Source organism: Sylvia atricapilla, chromosome 4, assembly GCF_009819655.1.
Source record: "Sylvia atricapilla isolate bSylAtr1 chromosome 4, bSylAtr1.pri, whole genome shotgun sequence".
Classification (NCBI taxonomy): Eukaryota; Metazoa; Chordata; class Aves; order Passeriformes; family Sylviidae; genus Sylvia; species Sylvia atricapilla.
Window position 1 is genome coordinate 69,466,216 of NC_089143.1, and position 18,121 is coordinate 69,484,336.

Here is an 18,121-nt window from a genome sequence, read left to right on the forward strand (position 1 = left end):
TAAAACACAGAGAGAAATCTGTATGAAGGGAAAATTGAAAAAATGGAGATAGGTCGGTACATTTAGTTTGTGGCCATTCCAAGACTCATACTGTTTCCAATAAAAGCTCCCTGTGCCCCCAAATTGCACAGGAAGAAGAAAACTCTCAGTAAGCAGTAGTGCTAACAGACAGGAGAGGTTTTAAAATATTTTTAATTTTTTAAATATTGTGTAAGCAGCCTGTTTGTGAAGGAGTTTGTTGGATTTATAGATGGCATTCTCAGAGTAATCTGGTAGAGACATGCCAAGCTGAGGATCACCCTTGGCTGGTTCATGTAGTACTGAGGTCCCTTGCTAACATGTGAAGTGGCTTATTTCTGCTCCTGAGTTTGATCAGAAAGGTGCACATGAGATAGTTACAAGTGCTTTTTATGGACCAAGACAGATGTACCAGGTTGGCATTCTCTGAGAATATGGGAATGAGAATCGGGAGGGCTGCATTATCAGGGGGAGTTTATGTGAATTAGAGGTCAGGAGCCAGAGGAAATGAATCCTCCCACGGCTTGCAGGGGCTGAGGCTTGTTCATGTGTTTCACATGCACATCCTACAAATTTAGGACCAAAATGAGAGCACCGAGAGACTCTCAGTGGGAGCAAAGAGCCTTGTTTAATCCGTCTGTGTTCTACAGCAGGCTTTTGATGGGAAAAGGAACTAAAACACTGCAGTTTGTTTCACAACGTTAATAGAGTAATTTCCATACCATAAAGTCTTGCTGGACTTTCTCCTCCTGAATTTTCTGCAGCTTTAGCATTTTTCCCCACTGTGAGACACCTGTTTTTTAATGAGTTTGATGCTCAGTAAATTTATAGGAAGATTCTAGAAACAGCATAAGAATCCAAACTGAGGGCAATTTAATTCATTTATATCTTTGAAAATACCTGGATGAGATTTTGGCATCCATGATTTATGACAGAGGAAAATGCATCTGGTGTGTTTTGAATGAGCAATTTGGATGCCATGCTCCTGCTTTTGGTGGGGTCCATGGGGGGTTGCTGTGCAGTAATTCTTGCTGTGCCCCATGTATTACACCAAGATCCCAGAGCTCACTACACCCTTCCCTTTATCCCTTCAAAACATGGTGTAGACAGTAAGTAAATGATAAGTTATCTGGTTTGTTGTATGTGGGATGACAGAGAATTGGGCAGCTGGAGCTGACAGGAATGCGGATGGAAATTACTAACATGAGAACATCAGCCTCATACTTCACATTTCTCCCAGTGAACTGAGTTTCTTCAGATCCATTTCTGGGTTACACAAGTGCATAAATCTTTCCAAAATGCAATAGTAAAACACTGCAGAGTAACAGCATGACCCAGCTGTTGTTTGCTAAGAAAACAGGTTTTTTGTTTTTTCCAGAATACTTTGCCTAATCATTTTTTTGAGTATTCCAACAACATGGGACATGATCAGCCAGATAATTAGAGTTCTGAAGGTTATTAAAAGTCACACAAGTCTGAGTCTGCAGTTAGAGTTGGAAAGGAAGGAACTGATGTCTCAGCAAAGCTGATTTCTCATGCGTGGTGACAGGGAGAGGCTGACCTGTGGGAAATCTGTGTTGGATTCCATCAAATACCATGTGGTTTGGGAAGAGAACCCATGGAGGGGTGAAGAGCTTAGCTGGCTTGGACTTTATGAGTAGCCAAAGGAAGCGTTTTCTTGGTGTGTCTTCTTTTGCAGCCTTATTGGCAGAGCCTATTTCTAAACATTCCCTGGAAAAGTTTGAGGACCTATCCATAGGAGGCATGCCCTTGTGTCTCCTTTGGCATTTTACCTCTCCAGCCAGGTAACAAGCAGGCTGCTGCCTCCCAGCAGTTAGTGACTTGCCTGCAGAGAATAGGTTTGTCCTTCCTGTTGTTCCTGGCAACAGGCTCTGTCCATCAGGTGGCTAGAAATGGTAGGATTTTCCTTTGCGTAGGATGCCTAACAGTGGACCTAGATATCTGGAGAAAACTGGATTCAGGCACTGGCATCCTCCATGGAAGACATGGGTTGCGAGTGTGTGTGAAAATGCACACTTAATTAACAAGTGCTATCTTTTTGTATGAAGCTACTATCCTGTAGCCATAAATGCAAAATCTGGATCACAGAGTTTGAAAGTTTGAATGACTTGCCAAGTAACTGTGTTCTATAATCCTACAGACATCAAATAATAAATCAACACCACCTAGTTATTGCAAATTAGAATAAAAACTTCCAAATGCACTGATCATCTTGTGCAAAATCCTAATAATACCTAAAATCTTTCAGATAAGAATTTTTCAACTGCAACAAGGTTAAACACAGTGTAAACTGAGATTTTTAGTCTCTTTTGGAAACAGAAACATGTGATGCAAGGCCATCCAAGGAACTTTGTGCTTTCTTAATGGAGAGCTATGCTCTGCCTTTCCAGTTCTCCTCACTAATAACTTCAGAGAACATAAAGTCACAATTTCCAGGAGGAATAGTAGTTGTGCTTTTCTCTCCTTGACAATAAATCTGTTAGAGCTATTAAAGTAAGAGGTAGTAGTGACTCTATTAATTTTACAGAAGTCAGATCAGTGTCAGTGATGGGTCTGTGGTTGCCCTTGAGCATCAAAATAACGTCTGGGCCTGAGGAGTTTCGATGCGTTTCCTCTGTTTCATGTCAAAGTTAATGCTATGGTACTTTACCAATTTAGTATGTACTCTGTTCCCTCCTGTCCAGGCTCTTCTGCACTGTGTTTCCAAGTGTTGTGGGGTGGTATAGTGAGATTTGAGAAGGTCCATGCGAGCAGAGAGTGAAGCTTTGTGGGTTCTGCAGTCTGCAGCATTGACCAGCTTCACACTGTCAGAGGGTAGGGTTAGGTGGGACACTGGAAGGAAATTCTCCATTCTGGGGCACAGGTTGCCTGGAGAAGCTGTGGCTGCCTCATCCCTGGAAGTGTCCAAGGCCAGGCTGGATGGGGCTTGGAGCAACCTGGGCTAGTGAAAGGTGTCTGTAACCCAGGAGAAGAGAACCCTGGGGGAAAGAAGAAGCTGCTGAGGATGTTTCTTGGGAGCTCTAAATGTACCTTGAGCAGAATCACTGGGGAGGATGCTCTGCCAAATTGTGATTTACTTTTCACTTGGGTCTTGCAACTTGCTAACCAAGTTAAGGAGCTAATTAGGAACCAGCTACAAATTAGTATCTTTTTTTTCCTTTTGTTTCTGTATGTGGATTTTCATTTGCCTTTCAGTATTTGTGCTTTGATGATGAAGATTGCTCATGGGATTTTTTTCCCCTTGCTTAGGGCAAAAAGGAAGCTGAGGGCCAACCCATGGTAAAACTGCATTCTGATCTTCCATGTTTCCTCACAACACAGAGCAAATATCTCAAATTTTACTTAAAATTCATGTTGTTGAACGTGAAAAAATCAGCTGGTGCTTCTAGACTGAGAGGAATTCCAACTATATCTCTTGCTTTCATTTGTTCTGTGGCAAAACCAGTTTTGAAAATTCCTGAGAAGTACCTTAGAGTGAAAGGGTAACTCATTATACTCTGTGGCTTATGAAGAAACTCTAATTGATATAATCACAGATGATGTAACTAGTAGCATAATAGATTTTGTTGATTTTCAGCAGAAGCCCTGTATTGCATAGATCTATGATAGCAATAAAAATCCAGTTCACAAAATAATTTTTCACCTTATTTAGTTACTTTTTGAATGCTCAGTTCTAACCAAAAGGCAGTGACTATCCAGAAACCATGTAATAAATTTTGAGAGCTTTTTTTAATAGTTTGTCCTGACCAGTCCTTGAAAACGCACTACCATATTCCTGGGTTCTGCTCAGGTTCTTCCATAGCCAACTCCATAGTTTTTTTTATTCCTGATTTCAAGTGAATCTGCAAACAGATGCATTTGAGCCTTTGCTTTGGTATTTTAATAGTATTTTTCAATTTGCTTTCATGGTGTTGGTTCTTGATTTATTTCAAGCCCCTTTTCTTAATCAGAATTTTCCCTGCCAAGAATAAGTAGCAATATAGTTTCATTACTTCCAGTACTTCAAAGCTTCCAAGTTTCTGACGCTGAGAACATTTACTACTAGAAGTGAAAATCAGTCTTCCTTTAGTTAACAATACTCTCTAACAGAGGGAGATAAATCAATAAAAAGTATCTGTTCTTTGAGGCTCACAAACAGCAGTGTCATGTTGTGGGGGTTGATTAGACACTTGCTTTAATTGGAGGAAGGCTGATGAAGTTCTGACCTCCTCAGATCTGCTTCGTTTTCGTTTGCTCTTTGTCAAACATGCTCTTTTTTTTTTTTTTTTTTTTTTTTTTTTTTTTTTTTTTTTTTTTTTTCTGGCGAGACAGAATCATTGTTCATATCTATTTTTTTACATCTGAATTTTGTCAGGCTGCTTGGAAAAATGGGACAATGAAAGCCATCTGGGCATCCTATCCACTTCCATTTGGAAACATCTGCATCGTTATTAGGAATGTCTCACCAGCACTGCAGTGAGCAGATGTGTTCTCTTTCCATCTCCAGGCTTACTTAGAATTTCTGATATTGAGTGAAATTTGTTTAGGCACTAACCCTCAAATGCCTGTTTCTTGATCAGAGCCTCTAATACCACTTATTTAGGGTGTTTGTTCCCATGTAAGGAAGAAACCTGTGGCATTTGAGGGAGGAAGCAATGGAGAAAAGCCAGCAATGTCTCCTGCAGGTCATTCCATGCCTGTATCTGTAGGATTTAAAGCTGAGCACTTGTATTCTTGAGCCTTTGCCACGCAGGTCAACTCACAGCTGTTCATCAGATGTAAGGCTTCATGGAAATCCAGAGTCCTCTGCCTCCAGCTGCCCTGCCTCCATTCTTAAAGCCTTAAGAAATGAGACTTTGAATTTCTTTGAGGAGAGAGAACTCCCTGTGTTGAATTTAACATCCTATTTCTGAGCCTCACAAGTGATGGCACAGTGTACAAGTGTTGCAGCTGGCAGTATCTCCATATAACTCCATATTCTCCAGTCCCTGTACAAGTTTGCAGTGAGAGTGGTGAGGCACTGGCACAGGTAAAACATAAGATTGTGTCTGCAATAGCAGGGAAGCTGAGGCAGAAGCTGGAAAGCCAGGGAGAAACTGGAAAGCTGTGCTGCTGGACAGTCAGTTCCCTCAGGTGCTTTTCTGTGGAAGAGCAAAACTGGAGACTCAAGAGCATCTGTGAAACCTTTTAGGTACTTGGGATATAATAAGCTGCTTTCAGCATCTTCTGTGAAGGCTTATTTGGGATGATGATTATATTTACAGCTTGAGTGGGATCCTCAAAGACATTGCAGGTTATTACCCCAGCTAGAAATGGTTAAGTTAATGCCCACAGTTTGGAAGTGGCTGTTCCACAGTGGCAGAGCTTCTATCCAAATCACACTTTGCAAATCCCAAGTAGGTACTCTGTCTCACTAATGACTTGGATGTTATTTGTTTTTCAGGATTTTCAGGTCAGCAGTATAGTGATCTTTGTGCTCAGCTGGGTTTTTGAAGCTATTCATTGTCCCAGCCCAAGACCCCCTTTGTGGAGATCAGCCTGGGGTTTTGGGACACCCTCTTCCTCTGTTGATGTGATATCTGGGTAGGATGGCCGTGTGCATTTTTTTGCTGTTATCTTGGACACTCTTGTGGTCCATGGACTGTTGGGAAATATCTTGGGCTTGGAGACATTTGTTGCTCTTGGAATGCTGACTTACAGTGCATTCATGGAAAAAAAAGCAGGAGCCCGAGTTCAACAGCATTCAGTGACAGTTTATAGTTGGAGCTTTTCCTTTATATTTATGCCAGTGGAATTTTGAAAAATGGCTGAAATTCCATGTGGCGAGAAAGAGAGGCTTATTATCCGTGACTAATGCTTGGATACACTTTTTTTAATTTGGCATTATTTGCTCTTGTGCCACTTCTTCTCTTCTGCTGCATTGGTTGATTCCGTTGTCTCCTAATTTTGAACAGCCTTTCTCCCACCTTGGACTGTGACTTTTGCATCATTCCCGCCGCCATCCTCCTTTGGGAGTTTAGCCACTGCAACCACAGTATCAAACTGGGATCCAGAGCCAGGATAAGCTCGCCTTTAGGGGTTAGTTAGTTAGTTAGGGGTTGAATCCAAGATGAAGACTGTATTTTGGGATGACAGGATTGAAAATTGTACCCTTGATTGCTTTTGGTGCATAGGACTGTCTTTCTTGCTGTGTTTTCTGTAACACAATATTTGACTAAGCATTTCTTCTTTGTAATTCTAAGTAATTAAATTTATTGTTTAGCTTAAGAGGTCCTTTTATGTGTCTAAACTGAACACTTGGGCTGTTTTCCTTCCTTTTGCGGAGGAGAACTGTTTCTTTTTGTCATATTTCTAGTCAGACCCATCATATATTCAATGGAAAATTCTTCCTAAATCTTCTCCCCTCTCAGGTTCTTCTTCTTTTTATTATTATGCTTTTTCTCGCTGTCTCTGTTAGCTTTCCACCAGACTGGAGGGCTCATTAAAGCAACACTGTGCAGGAAATGGAGAGAGGTGCAAGAATGGGACCCTGCTTGCCAAAGAGGGAAAGTTGGCAGCTCTCCTCCCACAGGAAAATTACTTGGATTTGAGGAGCAGCTTCATTGAGAGAGTGCTACTGAAGGGGCATGAAACAGTTGTGAAGTGTCATTCCACAAATAAATGGCGTTTTGGATACTCACATGTTGTGATGAGGTTCTAGCAGTAATGTTCCAGTTTATCTGAATTAATTTGTGCATAGGAGTTGGAAATTCATGTTTTATATGAGTGTTCTTGAGTGTCAGGAGAGAGAAGGTGGATTCTGGATAGAAAGAAGTAATAATTCACTATGGAAGATGCTTCCAGCAGGCCTCACCTCCCATGACAGACTGCAGGGATGAACCTTGTCGGAAAACTTCTCCTTAGTCACAGCTTTTTCAGGAGAAATAGTCTTTGAAAGAATGGTCTTTCAGGTCAGAACAGGAGAATTTATGATTATGACTCTGTGCTATTTTGGATGGGATTGGGATGGGGAAAAGGAGAGGGGAATGATCAAAATATCCTGTGTGGAAACAGTGCAAGTTAGATTCATAACACATCTGGGCGAGGTGCAGGCAAGGCTGGCATGCTCACAGGAATTTGGTGGTAAGGAAAAAAAAAGTGGTTCATTGTGTAAGAGTCTATATGAAAAAAGGAAAGTATAAATGGGGATGGATCCATAATGAAAAAAATCTTCTGGGAGATCAGAGAAAAGGCCAAATTGGAGACATGTAAAGGGACAATATGGAAATTTCAAAGTCAGTAAAGGAAGAGTGACTTTTAAGTGGTGGAGATGACAAGTTGCCTTGGTTGCCCTGGTTCTAGGCTGAAAAATCTCCTATGGATTATGATAACAGGACAGTTTTTTAAATCGTGGACAATATAAATTGTGGACATGATTTGTGGATTTGAACAAAGTGATAAACTGAGTGATTTTTATTTTTTTTGTGTCCCCATAGGAGGTTGAACAGAGAGAAATAAGAAGCAGCCCTTTTGCTAGTGAAAAAGTGAGAATATTATCTCTGTTCCTTGAGTTGAAAAAGATCCTTTGGTTTTTTTTGAAACAACTCATTTTTAAAAGGTACCACCCCAGTTTGTGAAGTTCATGGCCCATAAGTAGTCATGAGAAAGGCTATGTGATGGGAAGGTCCACAAATGCAGATTCTCTGGGTGAGCTGCCAGAGTAAAAGTTACCAAACCACAGGAGTGACTTCTCTCTCTCAAATACTGAATGAAAGACTGTTTTATAAGTGGTACTGACCTAGTATTCTGAGTTTTGCCTCTTCACATTGTTTGTAGAAAATGAATAGTTTGTAGTGGGAGAGAGGGTTGGTTTTTTAGAAATTAATTTGTGTCAGGTTTTTCTTTTACTTATTTTCTCCTCTTAGTGTATGTTAATAAAATCTATCTGCTTCTGCTTCTAAGTTGAGCCTGCTTTTCCCTTTTTCTCCCAAAAATCCTATCTCTCAGTTAACAAATTAAGCAAACCAAAACCACGACACACTCTCATGTTTGCAAACCAGTTCTGTGGTGTGACAGTGAAAATCAACCCTCCTAAGCTGCCTATTTGCTGTGTTTTTTCACTAAAAATAGTGTGATGTCACTGTGTCTAGTGTCAGGCTGTGTGGTTTTTGTAAGTGCATCGCAATTAATTACACTTACTCTGTGTAATTATAGAAAGACCTGTGGGTAGGTGAGGTTCTGCTCCATAAGGAATTTAAAAATTAAGAGCTAGCTTTTACTTCAGGACTGTTCTCTCACTGTCAGCCCTTCCAATTTTAAAATCCTTCCTTCCAGAAAATGCTTGACAGGGAGACAGCTTTGACTGACTTTCTGTGATTCCACAAAATCTGCCTGTGTGACACTGAATACTATTTTTCAATGAAGAATCAGAATTTGTTGACCCAGCACAGCTAACTGGAACATATTTATAATCGCTTGCTTAATGTATTTTTTTATTCCTTCAAAAAGAATTATTCCATAATCATTAATTCAGTCAGTTCTTGTGTACAAGTTCATTAAAAAATTAAGGATTTCAGCATGAGATGGGGTTGATAGGCAAACGAAACTCTGCAAATCTTTGGGTTTACATACTTTAATACCTAAATACTGTAATCCATTGTATGTATCCACATGTAGTGTATGTGTATCATAGGATTGTGGAATCCTGGGATGTTTTGGGTGGGAAGGGACCTCTCATGCAGGCAGACGTGGCTCTGCTGCTGCCTGGCAGTCAGCTGCAGTGGTGGAGGAGCCCTGCCTTGGATGTGGCTAGTGTCACTGCAGGTGCAGGGGCTCATCAGAAGGCTGGGCTCCAAAACCCAGCTGTTGGACTTTGTCCTCTCAGAAGGTTGGAATCCACTTAGTGCCAACTGAGCAATTAAGGACAATTATGCTTTCATCTACATTATTGAGTAATGGGGGAGAAAGACATTGGAAGGAAGTGACCCGTTGTTTCACACCCGCACACTTTATGACTCACTATCGCTGGCAGGTCATTTGAAGTTCTCTTTGTCTCGATAATATGGACTGCATAAATATCTTCCCACATTTTTTGCAAGTTTTACACATTCAGTTATTCCTTTTATGTGAGTGATTACTGAAAATTCCATTCTCCTGTCTCTGTTAAACATTGATCTTGGCAGAAGCCATGGGATATCTGAGTCTGCCCATGGTGTTCACATCCTTGGTTCCCACCTGTGCCTGTGGCCACATGAGGGCATCGCACTGAGGGTGTCAAAGAATGATTTTGCCTTCTATACCTGTAAAGAGGTTCCCTCAGTTTAGAATGGAACAAGGCCCAGCTATTCTTCCTGTTCTATGTCTTCTGTGAGCCTTCTGTGAGAGGTGGAAAGAAGTGGCTTAAGGCCCAGTAAATTCAGAAATCTCTTTTGATTTCTTTATGTCCAGAACTTCTGGCTTTGGCACTTGGACAGAGCTTAATCTCTTCCGTCCTCAATTTTTCATTTGGCCTTTTAGACTTCAGGTGTCAGATTGTTGGACTTGAGACTCTTAAAGGCTCTTTCCAACCTGAACAATTCAATGACTCTGTGTTTTGTTGTAACAGGGCACATGTTCACTCCAGCCAGTGACCTCTAGATGGATTATCCAGATTCTGGAGCTCTATAACACACACAGGCCAAGGGAGGGCTGCCAAGGCAGCAGGCAGGACCCAGATCCCAGTGTTAACTGGTCCTTGATTTGTTGTGGTAGTGGTCTGCTCTGTCTCTCAGAGGTTCAGGAGAACTTGGAGCAAGTCAGTGAGAAGCGTGTTCATGTCTCTTTCGTTTGGAGAATAAACCACACAAAGTACCTTTTTGCTTTTTCCACTGTTGCCACCACAGTGTCCTTCAGCATTTTTGTAGTAGCAGGTTGCTGTGCCCCACCTTGCCACCACTGGCATTCTTCCCTTGGATTTTTACAATGTGTTTTCACTGTTGGTCATTAATCTAATGGAAAAGCTTAGCTGCCTCAGCTGCTTGTGGCTCTGCTCTCCAGCTGGACAGCAGTTCTGGCTGTCCAGACAAGCTCTTTGGCTTCTCCACAGGCAGGAGAAAGCAAATCTGTACTGGAAAAGAGCAAAGATTCTTCTCTGAGATTTCCCCTTGCATAGATCACAATGGGAGAACTTTCTCCTTTGCATGGATCAGAGTGGCAGGCCTCTGACATGGGAATTGTACATCATTTGTGGGGCTGGTCCAGAGTACACATTTAGGATATTTAGGTGAAGTATTGAATTGTACATTGGTGGCTTGTACAAGTCCTTCCTCAGCAGCTGTCAAGCTCCATGCCTCATTCCCAAGGGCTGGGAGGATGGTGTGGCTGTGAGAACAAGGCACAGCTCCCTGCCCAAAATAATCCCCTTCTAAGGGAACTGGGCTCTGTCCCTGAGTCCCGCTGTGGTGTCTGGACAGTGTAGCAGGCTTTGCTGACTTCCAGAGGCTTAGAGCAGATAAAGTGGTGATCAGAGGGTAATTGCTGTTGACAGTGGGCAGTGGGCTGCTTGGTGATGAAAAGGGCTGTGGCTGGCCTGCAGAGGATCACCAGCCTGGCTGTGTCCTCTTGCACAGTTCCTGTGGCAGTAAAAGGTCCCACGTGTTCAGGAACACATTCCTTACACAGCTTTTTAAAATAAGCAGCTGCATGTAAACACAGCTCTCCCTTTATCCCAAAGAAATGAAAAACCCAAGGAGTAGTTAGTGCCCTCTGTGGAAACTACTCCCATTTGCCCCAGTTTTTGCCACTGAAAATTCATGTACTGTCTTTTCCCTGAAAGCTGTGGCTGCTGCCCCATCCCTGGAAGTGTCCAAGGCCAGGTTGGATGGGACTCAGAGCAACCTAGTCTAGTAGAAGATGTTCCTGCCTGTGGCCAGGAGGCAGAAGGAGATGGGCTTCAAGCTCCCTTGCAACCTATACCACTCCATGGGTGAAATAGGAAGCGTGGCTCCTGCCGTGCTTTCAGCCAGCTGGCAGAATCTGGGTCAGGTGCCAAGGAGTAAGAGAAGTTTAAGGCCTTGCTATAATGACTTAGTTAATGAGCACTGTGGGGACTGCATCTCTGCCAAAGCAACTTCCTTGAGATTTGGAAGCTCACAGTAGTGTTCTGGTGCTGAAAATACCCGCCTGAAGAGTTTAGACCCAGAAAGTCCCGTGGAGACTGCTGGCATCTCAGGAAAGCTTCCCAAAAATTCAGACAGCTCAAGCCATCCAGCATTTCTTCTTCCAGTAAGTTCTGAATTAGCAGATAAATTATGAATGAAACCTGTGCTTTCAGAACATAGTGCATACCCCCTTTTCTGGATTGTTCTGTCCTTTTACAGTGCATTATTGCAGTTAGGAATAATCCAAGGATTCTTTAAGAGTACTCTCTTTGTGAAGTAAAAATTATTTTTGGGTTGATGTAATGATACATGGAGGCATGAGTGCTTTTAAGGTTGTTAATGCAGAGCTCTCTCATGTTCCTGGGTGAGTGTCTGACTTGGAAAGTCATGGATTCAATGCTCTTAAGAGCTGGAAACTTTAGGAGTAAAGCCTGGCCACTCTGAGTTGTAAAATCAAGCCCTCCCATACCCAAACTGGGTTTGGTTCCAGCATCCCAGGTACCCAGATGTGACCTCAGCAGTGGGCCAGGCTTCACATTGTTGCTGACTTACTTTTTCTCATCTGCAAACCAAATTTCAGAGCCTCTATAGATGCTGTTTCCATACTTTTGGACATTGATACAGATTATGATTTTGCAAAATTGGACATGTTTTCCTTTTTACTTTTCACCTTCTGTTGCAGCTGTGTTTAAAGGGCGCCGTTGATATTGAATTGAAGAACTTGATATAGTGTTAAGTGACAAAGGGATGGCTTTGCATGGTTTATTGTGTCCAGTATGTGACCCAGGGGCTTCTACATGTCCTCTGTTTGTATGTAAGCACCAGCAGAAGGTGTCGTTCAGGTCTCCTAAAATGCCAGACCCAAATGCTTCAGTCTTTCTCACATGTCCAAGAAAATTCTGGCCTTTACTCGCAGAATGTTCTCCTGGGATTAAAGTAGAAAAATTTGGTTTATTACTAATAAAGTCTATGAGCTGTATTTATAAGTTGCTAAACTGAAGGAAGAATGACAGCTTGTAATAATGTCTTGGTAAAAGACCTGGAATAGTTAAGAGACTGTTTTTAATACATTTTCATACTTCAAAATTCAGGGTCCAAGCCAGAATCCAGCCCTACCCATAATTAAGTTTTTTGAATAATGACATGTAGTAAAGATATCTTTTTAACCTGTTCTAAAAAAAAAAAAAATAAAAAATCCACAAACAAAACTAACCACCAAATCACCTGTACCTCCAAAATAAAATTATGATGAAAGTCTTGCTATATATAGAGATAGAGCCAAATAATTAAAGAAATGGGGAATGGGAGGATTACTTGCTACTAGGAAAGCAGGAATTCCAGGAGACATGATTTGTAGTTCTAGGATAACTACCTTTTGGCTAAGTTGGCTGTTAGGGCTAAAGCCCAGCTAAAAATAAGGTGCAGAGCAGATGAGCCAGGGCAAGGCCGGGCAAGCCCTGAGGCCGTGTTAAGCCTGCCCAGAGCTGTGATCTGGTATTAATGGTGGCCAGGCAAGGTGCTGCCGTGTCCGTGGGCTGTGCAGAGGGCAGCAGCCTCTCTGGCTTCTCCTCTGTTTGTCCAGTGTCCTCCGACAGCTTTTGATTATTAGAGGGCGGTATCTATATTCCAAACCAGCTTGGTTTGATCCTGAGCCTTATTCCTCTTCTTTTGATTGTATGTTGAGAGCCTCAGAGCAACTGTTCCACCAGCACCATCCCTACTAAATTTCAGATCTAAAAGTATTTTCACCATGAATCAGGTGAGTGCAGAGCTATTGCAAACTGTCCAGGGAGTGTTCTCTAGCACTGACATCTCTGGAACAGGCTGGCATTCCTCTTTGCTGTTTGTTTCTGGTCATGGGATGGAAAAAGAACAGTTAATAGTTGACCTAAATTCAGGCCTATTTAATTATAGTTTCCTTAAGTTCTGGCTTTGTTCTCTGTGTGTTTGCTGCCGGGTAAGGATAACCTGCAGTCCTAGAAAGCCTCATGCCAGGAAGGGAAGTGATGACAAGAAAATTACAGGGTAAAATGCCAGCATTTTCTATTGGAAAAGTTTATCCTGAGTTGGCTCTAAACATAATTCAAATGCATAGAGGATTGTGCATTTCTATGTGGCTCCTTGAGTGTGTCGCTGGCATCAAGCCCTGGTGTAAATGAGGGCTAAGAGCTGTTTTCGCTGACAATGCGTCGAAGGGAAGAGCCTTCCCATGATGTCAGCGCAAGGAATACAGTGCAGGAAATCTTCCATCCTTCCCAGAACCACTCTGCAGCTGGAACTGCTCAGGTACCCAAGAAGCACATATTTCATCGAAGTTGAATGTTTCCTTTGCTCTTTTAAGTGTAAGAACAAAGTAAGATGGGGTCTTTGTTTGTGGCTCATGGGGGATGTGGGAATACACAAGTCTGAGAGTAAGACAGACTTAATTAGCATAACTAGTCTGGTGACTAGGATGCCGTGGCAAGGACAAACAGAACTTTGAGTTTATGAGAAGATGGGATTAAACCCCCTACGATAAAGATGTTGTATAATGCATGAGTTGCTTGTATGATCATCTAAACCTGATTATTGTAGTAGAAATTATTAACCTCACTGAAATGGTATATAAGACTTGGAAAAACTGAGTAAAATGGAATTCTGATCATGAATCAATCTTCCCGTCTCTCCATCAATCGCCGATAGGGGCTCATGCATTTTGTGACTAATCCTGCAGCCTTGGGATTCAGACCTTCCTTTAATCCCTGTTTGTTTGTCATTCTGCCAGTCACTGTCACTCCAAAGGTCCCACTGGAAGAGAACATAAACAGAGGTAATTCTCCAAGCTTAATCATCTCAGGAGGTCTGCGTGTGAAGTCACAAGAACTTTTTCTCTGTCTTTTCTTCATTTCTTAGTATGGTGAAACGGTTCTGAAAGTGGAGCTGTGTCTGAACTTGGTTGCTGGCATTTTTATTGTCATTAGGAAATGCTTCAGTGTCTTTGTCCTCTGCTAGCACCTCCTGTGACACCAAGACACCTTTACAAGAGGTGACACCACCACCAAACTTTATCTGCGACGTCCCAAGACTCACAAATGCAGCAGCACTTCCACCCTCACGTGGTGGATGACATCCAGGTTATGGGTGAAAAGTTGGACTCTGGTCAGAAGGGCATTTTCTAACCTCAGTGACTCTGACTTGCAGGCTGTTCTGAGTTTTTCTGGTTTGGTTTTTGTTAATGCTCAAGCGATTTCTTCCATCTGCCCTGAGGGGAATATTAAATCCAACGTTCTCTTTTGTGTAACTGCACTGTATTTCTGCAGCAGCAGAGCTGGCTTGCTTTGTGTTATCAAAAGTTCATAGATAATATTTATTCATTGTGAAATATCCCAGAGAGACGCTCTGCAGGGGCTTCTGGAAGCACTTCATGGATATAGCCTTGAACATACAGGGAAACATCAAGTAAAACTGTGTATTTTTATGGCCAGCTGGCTCAGCTGGGGTTGCTGCAGAGACAAACTCTTCCCTCAGCCCCTAAAAACAAACAAGCAGAAGTTTTGGCAGCAGTTAAGCAAACAACAAACTCCTACAGAGACAGTGACAATATAGAGGATCCAAATCGTGAAGTCAAGACTTCAGATCCCAGTGTCAGTGCAGGAAGGGGTGTTTGGGGCAGGGACCTTACCTTAGAACAGGAAACATTCTTCTCATGCCACAAAACTCTTGTGGTAGTGGTAGAATGTCATTTGGTGCTTCTGGAGTAAAAGGCAATTTCAGGCAATTCTTCAAGAAAAGATAAGGGAGAATGTGTAACTTGCCAGAATTTTGTTTTTTAAGGACATAATAAATCAAAGCACACGAGTTCCAGCATATCCCAGAACCTAATGAGAACATCCTGTCATCATATCTTAGCCCTGATGACCTGGGCGGTTTCTGTTGCTGATCCCTCACAGTTAGGCAGTACCAGCAGTGCCACAAAAATGTTGCATGTACGCAATTCATGTGGAAATCAGTGAGAATTATATTGGAACTCTTTGGAATGTGCGTTTGAACTAAATGATTCCTTTTTTCTTCACTGGTTTTTCAAAAGACACACTTCAAAATAAGGCTCAGGAGACAATGACAGTATGGACTGGCCTAGTTTTCTTACTTTCAGAATAGCAGAATGGAATTTTTTAGTAGCTGCAGAACACGTCTGTCTCTGGGGACATTTTGTACATTAACACACTCTTTGGAAAGGGACTTAGATTGATCTCAATTGGTTCCATACTGATTTCTCATTAGGTTAATTTTGAATTAGTGAATGTGTAGATCTTCCCTAGATACTTTTCCTAGCTGTATATTCAGAAAAAGGCTAAATTAGGCAATTGAGCAAGAGAACATGTGGGAGAAACATGGATGGATGGATGGATGGAAGGTGTATATGCATACATTCTTAAGGAATGCTTCTATCACTAGCACAGAATTCAGCCCATGTATTTTACAACATAAAATAAGATGGTAAGAATCTCCAAATGTGAGTGATGCTGAGGGCTCTCTTTAGGTACACAGAGGGTTGGTTGATAACAGCATTGATGAAATTAGATTTGGGCAGATCACATCTTTGTTTAATAGCAGGTACAAAGCTGTAGTTCCATTATTTAGTTACATGCTGTAACCCAGAATAACTATTTCTCTTGGCACAAGAGCATGGGCTGATATGTTCCTACAGGTAAGATCAGGATGTAAGTTATGCAGGTGACTAGGAAATTAAAAAAAGGAAGAGGTAACAAACCAGCTAATTCCAGAATGAGATTAGGATGGATTAGTCTGTCTAGCTCAAATCCCCAAACAGCCAGACTGGTTCTGTGTGTTTCTTCACCACTGGCTAATGTGTTATCTTTCTCCCAAGTAACAAGTGATCAGACAAGAGGAAATGGCCTCAAAATGTGCCGGAAAAGGGTTAGGTTGGGCATTAGGGAAAATTTCTTATGCAAAGGGTTGTCCAGCCCTGACACAGGCTGCCCAGGCCAGTGATGGATTTCCCATCCCTAGAGAGATTTAAAAGCTGTGTGGATGTGGCACTTGGGGACATAGTGGTGGCCTTCACAGTGCTGGAGGAACAGCTGGACTCAGTGGACTTAGATTCTATACGTTTTGTAAAGTGCTTGGCCACAGATGCAGACTGCATCCTCTGAAACACCAATTGGCAGTACCTGTAACCTAGGATTGAGCCTGATTGTTTGACCCTGAAGTCACTGAAGTGCTGCATTATGGAAAACAGACAAGAAAATAGACGATGGTTACACATGTGACCTGGTATTTTTTGGACTGGGCACAGCAGTTAGGGAGAGGACCCACTGCCTGACTTCCCAGCAAGGTATGAGAAATCGAGGCCGTGGGCACCACAGTGTGACACCATTGCAGCTGAATTTCCCTTGGATGCTGCACTTGGCAGCTTTGCCAGCTGGAGAGGTTTTTCGAATTGGAGTGGGTGTATGATTTTCCCACTGTTGTGCTGTCCTGGGGTTGGCATACTTGAGAGTGCCTGAAGACACAGGAAGGGTCAGTTTGTGGACTTGCAGCCTTGGCATTCATAAATTCCAGCAGATAGGAGAAGGGTCAGAAGTATGCCATTGTAGGGGAAAGTGCCCTGATACAGTGTGAGTGGAAAGCAGGACTGTTCTCCCCTCTCCATCCACTGAATTCTGGTTGCTCTAGCTGGCTTTGTAGAACTGGGAGATCCCTGTTTTTAGGAAGAGTGGGGGAACAGGGGTGCTCCTGACTGTTATAGGGACACAGGAGCTGTAGTATGCAGCTCACCGTGTGCACTGTGAGATGTTCCTCACTAATGTTCATTGCTCAGAGATTCTTGGAGTACTGGTGTAGATTTGGAAGAGCCAAGTATCCCACAGCTGTGAGGTTTTACCTGTAAAAAATCCCTGGGCATGTTTTGTTTTACTGGCACAACTGGAAGTAATAGCTTTGGATTTTGTGTGTGGAGTAAGAACCATGATAAATTACAGATCCACGTGGTTGAATGAATTTTTTAATTGGTTTTCTGGTGATTTCTCCCAGCCCTAGACCACAAGAATAATTTCTTCAGGGTCCCTGATGTATTTTATCCTGGTAAGTGGTGACTCTGCAGGTGAGGATGCTTTGTGGGCATGTGGGCATGTTTCTGAAATGGAACTGGAATTCCATTGGTCATATAATGGAATCATACAATGGGTTGGGTGGAAGACACCTTAAAGACCACCTGGTTCCAACCCCCTGCCATGGGCACGGACACCTTCCACCCCAAGCCCCGTCCATCCTGTCCTTGAGCACTTCCAGGGATGAGACAGGAATCAGGACTCCACTGATGGCAGACTGTCCTTGCAGAGTCCCTCCTCACTGGCCTCGGAGCACTGAGTTCCCTGCAGGGCCATATTGAGCAGCAGCTGAACGAGACCCTGCGGCACCGCCGCCACGCGGGAGAGAACGACCACAACATTGAGGTGCTGCTGGGGGTGGATGACTCTGTTGTCCGATTCCATGGCAAAGAACACGTCCAAAACTACCTCCTCACCCTCATGAACATCGTGAGTATCTTACAAAGCACTGTGCAGCTTGTTTGGGAGCTGGAATGGCTGTTGGGAGCTCTTGTAGGAACACCAGGTTTGGGAAAAATAGCAGTGGGATCAGTTTGACCTGGTGGAGGAGGTTTTCTGGTTTTAAGATGTTCTTTTAATTCATCTTTTTCACAGTAGTTTCCTAGGGTACATTCGAGGGTAATTCCAAGAATTTGGAAATAGTTGAAAAATAGCAAGGGAATAAAGTAAGCTTGATCCATTTCTAGTAATTCCAAACTGCTACCACAACACAGTTCTGGAGAAAAACTGATTAAAGCATAAATATCTAGAGGAAAAGGGGTTCTAAATCCTCAATGGCTCTCTGACAGAGCAGACCTTCTGGTAATACCAGTAGATCTGGTTTTCCAGGAAAGAAATAGAGTCTCTTAAGGACAAAGATAAGGGACTGATTATTCC

At 42.5% G+C, this 18,121-nt stretch overlaps 1 protein-coding gene across 1 annotated transcript in view; it reads left to right on the top strand.

The window, feature by feature from the left end:
* The window catches only part of ADAMTS3 (ADAM metallopeptidase with thrombospondin type 1 motif 3), a 58,265-nt gene that overhangs the window by 24,018 nt on the left and 16,126 nt on the right, over window positions 1-18,121 (top strand). The window contains exon 5 of the mRNA XM_066318469.1: window positions 17,475-17,674. Within this exon, the coding sequence (XP_066174566.1) occupies window positions 17,475-17,674 (200 nt within the window). The remainder of the gene's footprint in view (window positions 1-17,474; window positions 17,675-18,121) is intronic.